The 13,830-nt window shown below is 35.5% G+C and overlaps 1 protein-coding gene across 18 annotated transcripts in view; it reads left to right on the top strand.

The window, feature by feature from the left end:
• The window catches only part of DLG2 (discs large MAGUK scaffold protein 2), a 2,210,459-nt gene that overhangs the window by 1,623,275 nt on the left and 573,354 nt on the right, over positions 1–13,830 (top strand). The window contains exon 6 of one of the 18 annotated variants that reach the window (XM_058424508.1): positions 1,013–5,215. The exons of the other annotated variants lie outside the window; for them this stretch is intronic. Coding sequence (XP_058280491.1) covers positions 1,013–1,053 — 41 coding nt within the window. The 3' untranslated portion in view covers positions 1,054–5,215. Of the gene's footprint in view, positions 1–1,012; positions 5,216–13,830 lie in introns of those variants that run through there. 18 annotated transcript variants of the gene reach the window in all.

The following is a 13,830-nucleotide window of genomic DNA, read 5'->3' as shown; positions in this document are numbered from 1 at the left end:
ACATTTCTTTGTTTTCTTTCGAGAAGAGAAAGAAGAAGAGGTTTTTCCTCTCCTGCTAGCAGCTGAGTCCTTTTGTTTGGCTGGTCCAGTGAGGCTTTTGTTTCTGTAGAAGAGAGCCCTGTTATTTCTCAAAAGCTTTTGTGTGCAACACTTCCTCCTGTGTTTCTGCTCACCCAGCACATTTTGCAGGAGTAAATGTCAAAAAGACTAAGTGTTGTTGAGTTTGGTTGTGTTTTATGATGTTGTTGTTCTCCCTACAAATCTTTTATGAACAGAGACTTAATTCTGTTGCTGGATAGTGGATGTGTTGGCCATTTTGGTTTTGTTTGTTTGATTTTGGTGTTTTGGGGTCAGAGAAAAGGATGCCCTGAATATTTTTAACAAGCTTTTCCTGTGAGTCCTGCTGTTTCTGACAAATTCCTGGAATCCGACAGAAGGGCCTCTGTGGATATAATGGTGGTAACACTTGAAAGTATTTTTCATCTGTAATTGTGCCTGCATTAAAGGTTGCTTCTTTCCTGATGTGTTCAGTAAGAAGTGGTTGTTTTGGCCAGGTGGGGTGGCTCACACCTGTAATCCCAGCTCTTTGGGAAGCCGAGGTGAGCGGATCATCTGAGGTTGGGAGTTCAAGACCAGTCTGACCAACATGGAGAAACCCCGTCTCTACTAAAAATACAGAATTAGCCAGGTGTGGTGGCACATGCCTGTAGTCCCAGCTACTCGGGAGGCCGAGGCAGGAAAATAGCTTGAACTCAGTAGGCAGAGGTTGCAGTAAGCCAATTGCACTCCAGCCTGGGCAACAAGAGCGAAACTCTGTCTCAAAAAAAAAAATTAAAAAAAAAAAAAAAGAAGTGTTTGGTTTTCTCAATAACAATGAGAAAAAAGTGGAATAATATACTCAGGTTTAAAAAATTCCCTAATATGTAACTTATTTCCCCAATTTGATGTTACCAGATATCTAATGTATCTAGACGGCAGTGATTTCTTTCTCTACCTGGAATTCCACCCACAGGTACTGTCATGGACTCATACTTCCTAAGCAGTTGCTGCTGACAAGCATATCAGAGAGGAGTATCCTATTATTAGCAGCTGCTTAAGGACCAGACTGGAAGAAGTTCTAAGACCTGTCAGCTCCTTCTCTTGAGAACTACTGCAGCAGCACAACCAGGGTCAGCTCTTTTGTCAAGAATAGGTTGAAACATGAACTTTTGGGGAGAAAGGGCTTATAAGAGATTGTAAATCATTTTTTTTTTCTTTCTCAGTTTGATGAAGTTGAAATAGTACAGGTTTGGTTGTCAGATTAGGTTCAGTTGCTGGATATGATTCTTATTTGTACATGTCCATTAACATAGAAATTCTGAGTCTCAGTTACTTTTTCTGTAAGATGAGAATAACAATAATACCAATGTTAAAGTGTGGCTTTCTGGTTTAAGTAATATAATAGTATATAAAGAGGCTAGAAAATAGATACTGGGCACCCAGTAGATATTCCACAAATGGCAGTTCTTATTATATGTGTTCTAGAGTTAAATACTCTTCTCTACAGTCCCTCCTTCTGTTTCTGTAACTTTCTATACCCTTTCTATATTGTTTGCTGATTTAGGACATCAATCTGCCCAAGGCCTACTGATTTAGGAAGAAAGTGTGTGGGCCCAGCTCTCTTAGTGTTAGGGGCACTTAAAATAGTATCCATAGTGAAAAAGTCACCCTCTAATTGCCCCAGTAATTAGCTCTAGCACTTTAAGGCTTTGAAAATTTTATAACCAACAGAACTTCCCACACAATCTTTTAATGGCAATCGTTCTAATTTATGGGCTTTGTATGCTGTCCTGAGAGAGCTGAATGGAAGACATTATTGTGAAGGGGCTATGCAGACAGCAATACAAATGTCCTTGCCCACAAGGCATGAAAGACAAACACTGAAAATGAAAAAAGGAAAAATAACCAAGCAGTACACTTGCAGAAATAACTCTTATGACTTCAAAACATTAAAAATAAAACTGCTTTCCTGTGAGTCTGTCCTTGACAGTGATTTCATCTTTTTAGCTGCCTTTCAGCTTGTTTTATTTACAGCTGCGAAGGATACAAGCCACTGAACGAAGAGTACATTTTCTCTTTCTCACATTCAAATATTATATGTGTGTGTATAATATTAATTAAACATACAGTAGATTCATTTTTATTTATATACCTGTTTGTATGTATGTATGTACGTATGTAGTGACAACATGAATATATACTGCATGTATGTGAATATATATACACACACATATCATCTATATCTATGTATATTTCGTAACATACACATATTCCTTTTCTGTTTCAGTGCAAGTCTTCCTCATGTATTTACTCACAGACATAAAGAATACCTAAATATTAACAACTTCAACATATACCTGGATTTATAACCTTGATGTACAAAATTCTCTGCCTTCTCAAATGCCCCTTTCCTTTAATATCCCAATTTAGAGTTCAAGTCCCCAGCTTAAAAATTCCAGCACCTTCCTCAGCATTTCTCGCAATTGTCTCCCGGCCACCTCTAGTCCTGAAGTTCCTTAGCCATGCCCCACAGGCAAGTTCTCCCTGTGCTTTTCCCCGTAGTCCGGAAGCTGCCATCTTGTTCCTCTGGCATGCCCTCTCTCTGTGTTAGTTTGCTACAGCTGCCATAACAAAGCACCACAAATTGAGTGGCTTAAACAACAAAGTTTTTGTCTCATACTTCTGGAGGGTAGAAGTCTGAGATCGAGATATTAGCAAGGTTGTTTCCTTCTGAAGACTGTGAGGGAGAACCTGTTCCATGACTCTCTCCCAGCTTCCGGTAGTTTGCCGGAAATCTTTGGCATTCCGTGGCTTAGGGATGAATCACTCTTCTTTCTCCTTCGGTCTTCATGTGGCATTCTCCGTGTATGCATGTCTGTTTCTGTGTCCAAATTTTCCATTTATTAAAACAAACACAGTTTCATTGGATTAAGGACCACTCTAATAACTTCATCTTAACATAATCATCTTCAAACACCCTGTTTCTAAATAAAGTCACAGATACCAGAGGTTAGAACTTCACCGTCTTTTGGGAGAACAAGATTAAACCCACAACACTCCCTCTCTCAAAAAATCCTTCTTACATCTTTTCCCTATGTATCTACCAGGGAAACATTCAAAATTCATGATCTGTTATTTTGTAGAGAAATGTACCTTTCTTTATTTCACGCTTCTAGTTCATTCTTGGGGCCTATTTTGACAGAATTAAAATTTTCAATATAAACTTGGACTTATAACCTTGAGGTCACAAAACTCTGCCGTCTAGAATCAGCCTTTCCTTTAATATCCTAGTTAAGAGCTCAAGCTCCTAGAAATACATAGAATTTTCTTTACTGAAAAACACAAATACATGCACACATAGAGAATACTGAACGGCATATTGTGTATGTATTTTTTTACCATTTTGTTATTCAATAAAACACAGATACAGAAAAGCATACACAATACATATTGTTTAATGTATTATTTTATATAATTATTATGAGACAAAAATCTTGTAACCACCACCTAGAACAAAAATAGAACTTTGCCAGCCATCAGAACACTTCTACATGCCTATTATAATCACAGTTCTTTCTCTCCTCTTGAAAGTAACCACTAATCTGACTTTCAGAGTAATCCTTTATTTTTTTTCATCTATTCCTATATGTTTTATGCTGAATGCTCTATTCCTATATGTTTTCCTGGATAGTCTATTTCAGTCTTGCCCATTTTGTTAGCTTAATTTGTCTTTTCAGTCTTCTTTAATCTGTTGAATTCTACTCTACATTTTATTTACCTTATAGTTTATCTGCTGAAGAACTCAGGCCATTAGACCTATATAGTTTGCCAAGTCTCCTCGTCTTTGATGTATACCCATAATATAGTTCAATATGTCTCTGTCTACTCTTTCAAAAAAGAAAAAAAAATGGCAGCTGGATCCAGAGGTATGATCAGACTCATGTGTGATCTCTTCGCTAGACTATAGGTGATGGCATGCCCTTTTATAATAAAGCAAGTAATATTATTTTCACTCTTTTTTACATTAGCAGCCATTAGTGTTCAATTCTTAAGGTGATAATATTTCTATCAATTTTGTTTCTATTTATTATCTGGAATAATTTTGCAAAGAGCCATTTACCCTCATTTATTATAGTTGTAGAGGTTATATAAGAAAGGCATGGTAAGTGATTGATTCTTTTTTACTACTTACCCTGTTCTCAAGATGAGTTGTTTCCTTGTCATCCTGAAAGGTACAATTAGTTGTATTATTATGACTATTATTAAAAGTATTATTTTGAACTAGTGAATTTAAACATAAGTGAAATGAACAAAAAATGGAGTAAGGAAAAGTGAACAGAGACTCAGTGACCTGTACAATAATACCTAGCAGTTTAGTATATCTGTAACTGGATCCCCACTAGGAGTGGAAAGAGATAATGACCAGGAAAAAAGAAAAGAAAAAAAATTAACTAAAATTTTCTCAAGTTTAACCAAAAACATTAACATACAGATCCAAGAAGTTTTAAACAGGATTAATACAAACAAATAAAGCAAACTACTACCACAATGGATATAGAGACACTGAAGAAAACCAATGATAAAATAAAAGCAGTAAGAGAAAACAAGTGCATTATAAAATGGAGAACCAGATAAGAATTATTCCTGACTTCTCATCAGAAACAACAGAGGCCAGAAGCCAACTGAATGACATTTTTAAAGGGCTGAAAGATAATATGGAAAGTTAAAGTGCTTAGAAGAGTGCCTGGCACATAGTAGGTACTAAATGCTTTTGAAGTGTTGTAATTATTGTTATAAGCTTTATCTTCATGTTCTTCTTTAAGGTGGAAGAGACCACTGAGTGAATATGGCATCCTTTTCTTAGTACCTAACAGGACAATTTAATGAGCTGCTTTCTAAAAGAAAATGTAATTTTTGTGTGAAACACCAGGCCCCCAGGTGTCATGGTAGCTATTTCATTGATATTATTCCAAAAGAGGTAGTTAAATAAATGAAATCAAAATATCTGCATGAAATTTGTAGCTCTCTTTATTCAAGCACACGTTTAGAAATTTCACTTTGATTAGATACATAGTTTGTGAGATATTTTTCAAATATTTGATCTCAGAATAACAATTTTTAAATGGAAAAATAAATGCATTTTCATTTAAAAGCATAATAAAGAATTCCTTTCCAATTGTGACTGATTTAATTTATATATAACATTGGTTTCAAAATCCTCTATGAGTACGTTTTTGTTCTTTCTTCTCTTTATTTGTTTATAATCATCTGTGAATTTGTAGGCAGAAGACTATATTATGTAATGCATTATTCAAATAGAATAATATTTGAAAAGGCTATGCTTATTTACACAGTTTTAAAAATACCCCTTTTTAAAATTCATTGGCCAGTTGTTCTCTTTGCTCTTCCCAGTCTGAAATAATAATTCTCTACAATGCTGAACTGACGTACTTGTTTCCTCAAACTGCCATGCTTTCTCTCTCCTTTTTTTTCCTTGAAGTCTTTGCACATGCTATGTTCTCTGTGTAGTAAGTACTCTCCCTAATACCACACTGGGTTGGCTCCTAATCTTCCTTCAGAATTCAACAGAAAAAGTTACTTCCATTGGGGAATTCTCTCCTCTATGTTCTCAAAGTATGGTGTATTTATTCTCATTGCTCTGTTTATGTAGGCAACACAGTATAATAATTAATACTGCAACTTTGACTCAGATTCTATGTAAATCTTGGTTCTACTAGATTCTTGCTGTATGACCTTGGGAATATTTTACTTGATCTCCTGTCCTTTGTTTTCTCTTCAACAAAATAAGATAATAATTATACCTATCTTATAAGGTGATGTGGCAATCTAAAAAAGGTTAACAATGGAACAAAATAGAGAACCCAGAAATAAGACCATGCACCTACAACCATCTGATCATCAACAAATCTGACAAAAACAAGCAATGGGGAAATGATTTTTTATTTAATAAATGATGCTGGGAGAACTGGATAGCCATAGGCAGAAAATTGAAACTGGACCCCTTCCTTATACCATATACAAAAATCAACTCAAGATGGATTAAAGACTTAAATGTAAAACCCAAAACTATAAAAGCCTGCGAAGACAACGTAGGCAATACCATTCAAGACATAGGCATGAGGAAAGATTTTATGATGAAGACACCAAAAGCAATTGCAACAAATGCAAAAATTGACATGTGGGATATAAGAAACTATCAACAGAGCAAACAGACAACCTACAGAATAGGAGAAAAATTTTACAATCTATCTATCTAACAAAGGTCTAATATCCAGTATCTCTAAGGAACTTAAATATACAAGAAAAAAACAACCGCATTAAAAAGTGGACAAAGGACATGAACAGATATTTCTCAAAGGAAGACACAGGTGTGGCCAACAAACATATGAAAAACTCAACATCACTGATCATTAGAGAAATGCAAATAAAAACCACAGTGAGATACCATCTCACACCACTCAGAATGGCTCTTATCAAAAGGCAAAAAAACAACAGCTGCTGATGAGGCTGTAGAGAAAAAGGAATGCTTTTACACTGTTGGTGGGAGTGTAAATTAGTTCAACCATTGTGGAAGACAGTGTGAGGATTCCTCAAAGACCTAGGGCCAAAAAAATTCAACCTAGCAATCCCATTACTGAATATATACCCAAAGGAATATAAATCATTCTATTATAAAGATACATGCACATGTAAGTTCATTGTAGCACTATTCACAGTAGCAAAGACATGGAATCAGCCTAAATACTGATCAGTGATAGACTGGATAAAGAAAATGTGGTACATATACACCATGGAATACTATGCAGCCATAAAGAGGAATGAGATCATGTCCTTTGTAGGGACATGGATGGAGCTAGAAGCCATTATTTTCAGCAAACTAACACAAGAACAGAAAACCAAATACCACACGTTCTCATTTATAACTGGGAGCTGACTGATGAGAACCCATGGACACATGGGGGGAAATAACACACACTGGGGCCTGTTGAAGAGTGGGGAGTGGAAAAAAGGGAGAGCATCAGGAAGAATAGCTAATAGATGCTGGGATTAATACCTGGGTGATGGGATGACCTGTACAGCAAACCACCATAGCACACCTTTACCTATGTAACAAACCTGCACATGCTGCACATGTACCCCTGAACTTAAAATAAAAGTTGGAAATTTAAAAAAAAATGTAAAAGGTTAATACACACAAGTTTTAGAAAAGTGCCTGGCAATGATAGTGCTAAGTCAGTGAGTGCTAATAGAGCTTTAGTACGTAATCATCTTCTACTTGGCACATGCTTCTTTATATTTAGTGTTCAATTAATAATTATGATGTGAATGAATTAAGCCATAGTAGCCTCTGCTTATAAATTGTTTGTAAAATCAATCTAATTAAGATTTATTGAGTACCGAGAATATGTCTTGACACTTATTTATTGAATAGGTGAATGTACAAAAATCTAATATTGAATGCTATTCTACAAAAGTAAAGGTGAAAAAATCAATGTGAAATGGTTTCTTTGGGAACAATTTTTTGGAAGAAATTAATGAGTATCTACACCAAATTACATATGTATTCAAGTGGGTAAACCGTGGAAGGGGACTTTCCAGACCAAGAAGTAACATTCTCGAGGGTGGAGATATGCTGTGTAGATGTTGGCTTTTTTTATCTCAAAACTAATTATACAGAAAAAAGAAAGTCTGTATCAGGATTAGAATGTAGGCAGGTGCACCTGTGCGAGAATATCGTTGATTTTACATTGGATTGTGAAAGAGAAAGTACCTTGTAAAATCATGCCTTTCATAAAAGCGGATTGGAATGCCCTCTTCCTGTTTTATTAGCTGTGGGAATGCAAACATGTTGTTGAACTTTTCCAAGACTGATTACATGTTAAGTTGTAGTAATAGTTGGCCCAAGGATTAAATAAAACTATGCATGCAATTCTTTCAGACAATGTGCCTGGTACATGGTACGTATTCAATAAGAACTCATTTGTGTAATAGGAACAAGACTCGTTGACCAGATTGGTCAGATACAGATACAGATACAAAATATAAACATTTTATTTTCATTTAAAACATTAATGTATATTAAATTGCCTATTTTTATTTAAAATGGTCCTCATGGGTCTCAACCATTTTTTATGAAGAAAATTTACTGATAATAAAAGACACTGGGAAAGTAATATAAGTGTCCAAATACTTCTAGACTTTGTTTCTTCTCAACCTTTTATAATTATCTTGCCCACATTAACTTAATAGCATGTTTTAAACATTTGGTGTTTCACAAGCCTTTCCAAAACATTCACCTTACATTTTATAGAAACATTAAGATGAGTATTTTATCAATTCACAAAAGACTTAATCAAATTACATAATTACAGCAACAACAACTGACATAATTAACAAGTAAAAGGGAGATAAATGGGTTAGGTAAAAAACTCAGGTGAATCTTGATAAATACACAACTCTACTAGGTATGTATACAATTCTATTTGGTAAGTGTACAACTCTACTTGTTTGCAGAGCATTGTGAAGATATACTCAAGAGCAGCTTTCTAGCCATGAACAATTAGCATCTCCAGGTCCAGTCAAGACAGTTATGAGTTCTGGTTAATTAAGAAAGTTTTTAACTGAAGTAGGGGAGCTTTTTTGTTGTTGTTGTTGTTGAGACGTAGTCCCATTCTGTCACCCAGGCTGGAGTTCAGTGGTACACACTCAGCTCACTGCAACCTCCGCCTCCCTGGTTCAAGGAATTCTCCTGTCTCAGCCTCCCGAGTAGCTGGAATTACAGGTGTGCACCACCATACCCTGCTGATTTTTGTATTTTTAGTAGAGATGGGGTTTCACCACATTGGCCAGGCTGAACTCGAACTCCTGACCTCATGATCCAGGTGGCCGAGGTGGGTCGGCCTCCCAAAGTGCTGAGATTATAGGCGTGAGCCACCACTCCCGGCTGGAGACTTCTATTATGTAATACTACTATTGCTGCTATTAAAGAGGTCAAATCAGTTCTATTAACTGAAATATCACTTCAATAACGTTCTGCAATCACTCTGATATCTATGTTCACGTAGGAATTTAAACATATTTCATAAATATAGCACTTCTCACTGATGCTACAGTTATTTATTTGTCCATTCTAGACTATGAGCTCCTCAATATTAGATACTTGTTCTCTTTGTGAAGTTTGTCCCTAGCCCATAGTAGATACTAGGAGATGTGTAGTATGAAGTCTAGAAGCTTAGTCCCATGAGAAAAAGTAGAAGAAACTAGGTCTGCTTCACTTAGAACAAAGAAGATAAGGTGGCTATAATAGCTGGCTTCAAAGTCTCTGCTTTCCAAGTAACTGAGCCAGGCTTTTAGCTCAGGTTCTGCAATTAAACAGCTTCGTAATTCTGAGAAATTACTTCATTTCTGGAGGTCTTAGTTTAATCCCTGAAAAATTAGAGAAGTAAGACAGATGATCCGGGGAATCCCTTCTAAAGATAGTTGTTCTACCTATTTAAAGGGACATCATTTATGAGGATGGACAACCCAGCTTATTCTCTTTTCCTTTAAAAGACAGATCTGAGACCTGTTGATAGAAGTAATAACATCATAGCCAATTAATTAATATAGAGAAAAAAGAAATGTTAATGGTTCCACCTTGGTTACAGTGTATTTGAGTAAAGGCTAGATGACCATATGCATGGACCTGGAGCGGGGATTCGATTAGATTAACCCCGTGATCCCTTCCAATTATAAGATTCTTTGACTATTAAGTCAAAGGGCCAAATGAAGCAAGAGCACTCAACTTCCTTTTTATTTAACTTTTCTGACTGATCCTGCTTTCCTACTGTTTATTCACATGTGCTACTTTACGGGGAGTAATCTTAAATTTACTTTTCTCCCCTTCAACCTAACCACAGACTCTGTTTTGAAACCCTGAATATTTTGACAGTAAAACAGAAACAAGCCGTAATCTCATAGTCTCCCTGGTAAACTGGAGAGAATCCGAACTGCATTTGCCAACTATATTCCAAAGCTTTCAATAGTAATGCGTACATACAATATATAAATGCCACAAAATGCCACCATCGAATGACCCAACAGTGGTCAAGGTCAGTGGATGCTGGAAGTCTCACCAAGTTTTCCAAAGGCTATTAGAGTAAACAGGAAGTCAAGAGTAGCTTGACTCCCTGCTTCTGTCCTACCCTGTGCGTTTCTTGCCAAAAATCAAGGTCTGTATTTCTTCTGTCTTGCAAATAGTACAAAATGATCTGGAGCACATAAGGACACTTGCAAAAGCCTGAGACCAGAGAAACAATAACTAAAATGTTTCATGACAGCTACTACTGTGTTGCGGAAATTATTTATTCTTAGACGTAAGTTGATAAACTTCAAAATACAGCATTAGCAGATTTTGTTAGTCTTGAAAAGCAAGTGAACTATCCATTTAAAAGATAGAAAATCTGTTCCGTTATTTTCTATATATGTAAGTCTCACAGAAAATATCCTATTTTGGATTTTAATCAGGATAAAAAAGAAGCTTCATCTAGCAAATTATTGCTCCAAAATCCAATTAATTGAAGGATTTTATTAAAAATACAATCCACGTTGTATTTTTATAGCTTTGAATTGAAACACATGTAATTTTTTAATTTTAAAAATTAAAAAATAAAACAAATGTGCTATGGACATATATTTCTTTATTTGATGACCAGAAAACATTAGCACTAAAGGGTGGTAGTGTTTTTTAGTGCCAAGGTTTTAACTCTCTTGTACTCGTAGGGCATAGCATGGTCCAAATGCTATATTTGGCCACATTCATTGTTTCATTTCCTAATAGGCAAAGCTGACACTGAAGGCCTAAGCTTTTTCCTTACCCTCGGAAATGTAGATCCAGATTAGTTTTATTATTAGATGCAGAGCTTTGACTTAGCCCTGGAAAGTACCCTGAATTATAACTGACTTAAAGGAGTAAAAATGCTAACTGACAATAATGAGTCTTCTCACAATCTGTAACATTTAGAAGAGTAAAGCTGGTTTTTGTTGTTATTTATTTATTTATTTTTTAGAGATGGGGCCTTGCTGTGTCACCCAAGCTGGAATACAGTGGTACTGTCACGACTCACTGCAGCTTTTACCTTCCAGGCTCAAGTGATCCTCCAACTTCAGCCTCCAGAGTAGCTGGAACCACAGGCACATGCCACCACACCTGGCTAATTTTTGCGTTTTTTTACAGAGACAGGGTATTGCTATTTTGCCCAGGCTCGTCTCAACTCTTGGGCTCAAGTAATCCTCCTACTTCAGCCTCCCAAAGTGCTAGGATTATGAGCATAAACTGCCATGCCCAGCCAAGCTGTCTTTATTTAATTGGCTTATTGTATCCTTTAAATACACGTTTAAAGTAATATTACGAAAAACAACATTTTTAAGTTCACTCAACTTGTTTTTTTTAATTTTTTATAGTGGCCAAAAAGATTTTTCATGCTTCTCAAAGTAAATAAAATAATTTTAAAAACTTATAAGACAAGAGGAAGGAGAAAATTACATAGTTTGTGATTAGAAATAATTTGAAATACAGGAAAGTGATTACTTAGAAATTAAAGATGATTTTTAACTTGGTCAAGTGCAAAGATTTGATAATGCAAGAGTTGTATACCCAGTTTACACATTAAAATTAATTGATCGAATTGAGACTTCAGCAACCACTGTCTAGTGCAAAGACACAAGCACATAATTAATGATGATGCTCAAGTGTTTACATCATGTCAGTAGGTATTTTGATTGTTCTCATTTTGCTATTGTATCAAATTAAAAATTAAACAATTCCTTTTAAAAATTATGTTGTCATACTTCAGTTGGTACAATATTTGAGAAAGGAGCTAGGACTTTTCCTAGCAATCAACTTTTGGTTTTATTAAAATGCACACATCAGCCAGACTCAGTAGTTCATGCTTGTGATCCCATCACCTTGGGAGACGAAGGCAGGAGGATTACTTGAGCCCAAGAATTCAAGACCAGCCTGGGCAACATAGCAAGACCCTGTCATTACAAAAAATAAAACTAAATAAAAAAATTGCCTGGGGGTAGTCGCATGCACCTCACTGACTTGGAAGGCTGAGGCGGGAAGATTGCTTGAGCTCAGAAGTTCAAGGTTACAGGGAGCTATGATTGTGCCACTGCACTCCAGCGGTAAGATCCAGTCTCAAAAAAAAAAAAAAAAAAAAAGATAATACAATTAAAATGCATGGATCATTCATTTTATCATTCAAAATAAATGTCAGTGGTCATTATCATTTATGTCATTCTCAGAAATATTTATATAGATCTAAAATTTAACAACGTGTTACAGTTGAAGATGAGTTCTAGCTGATGCCAGTGTGAGAAATATTAGTATTTTCATTCTATTTAGATTGTTTTACTTGAGGTATCTTTTAAATGCATTTTTATTGTTTCTACTACTAAGATTAGTGTGTATTTGTAGAATGCTTCAGAGTTTGTGATACCAGAACACAGTGCACAGACTGGGAGGCTGAATAGAACAATAAGCTTAAGAAGAAAGCCTTTGCTGCCAGACAGTCTTGGATTCACATCTTGGCCCACAGGTTGTTAAATCATTGACCTTAAGAAAACTACTTAACATCTTTAATCTTTATTTTCTTGTTTGTAAAATGTTATAATACCTGCCTCATTGGTTCTATTTTAATGAGATGAAATGAGGTAAGGCATAGTGAATGAAATGTAAATTTTCTTTGTACCTGGCATATAGTAAATAATAAAAACAATCATTATTGTCCCTCATTTAATATTGTTATCTCATTTAATATTTATTTTCTCCAAAGAATAACCTTTAAAACTCCACACTGCACAGTATCAACTAGACAGAAGTATTAACTTGGTCATCCACCCAAGGACCCTTCACTTTAGCTGTTGTCTGCTCGCCCTTGTAGGAATCAAATAAAAACTCACTTTTGATAAAAACAAATAGGCAGCTTAGCTTTTCCTTGCTAAATTCACCCCTCAAGTTATACAATGTCATTATTGAAGAGTAGATCAGAAAAAAAATCATACCATATAAGAGTAGGAAGCATACAATATGCTCATTTTAGTATGTGAGCTTTAGGAGCTTGAGTTAGCATCTTCATGGATATATTTCTACATTTTCACCTCTAGAATCACTTCCTATAGGTTTGGGGATAGGTTTTGTGCATTCAAGGGTGGTGTTTGTTTGTTTTGCATCTTGAATGCCAAAATATCATGGCAAATGTGAGAGGGATTTATATCTTAACATTTCGAATCTTCTAGGCATATTCCAACTTAAAATTCCTGAATCAGGACCAAAATGGCATACTATTAGTCCTATACATGAAGTAAAATATAAGAAACCATAGTTAAGAGCTATAGGAATCAAAAATCTAAGATGCTGATACAATGAAGAAAACAGCAGCAATCTTGATTTGTTTATTCATCCTGTTAACAAGTATTTATTAAGAGTCTAATATTTTCTAGATATGAAGCATCAAGAAGAGAGGTAATTTGAGTAGTACATGCTTGATTCCCACTCTAGGTCAAAAAACAAAACAAAACAAAAAAAAGAAAAAATCTGTAGATAAAGACAGACTCTAGAAGTAACTGCACAAAAAAGAGAGTTATCCACCTAATGACAACTGGGTCATCCCATGAACTCTTATTTGAATGGTGCCCTATTCCTCCTAGGTCTGTTAATATATTACTCCTTGTTTTACCTCTACCCAAAGGATCAAATTTGTTTTAGATCTTGTTTTACCTCTACCC

This window comes from Hylobates moloch, unplaced genomic scaffold (genome assembly GCF_009828535.3).
Source record: "Hylobates moloch isolate HMO894 unplaced genomic scaffold, HMol_V3 SCAFFOLD_11, whole genome shotgun sequence".
NCBI classification, from domain to species: Eukaryota; Metazoa; Chordata; class Mammalia; order Primates; family Hylobatidae; genus Hylobates; species Hylobates moloch.
The sequence above is the reverse complement of the archived record's forward strand: the minus strand, read 5'-3'. Positions and strand labels throughout refer to the sequence as shown.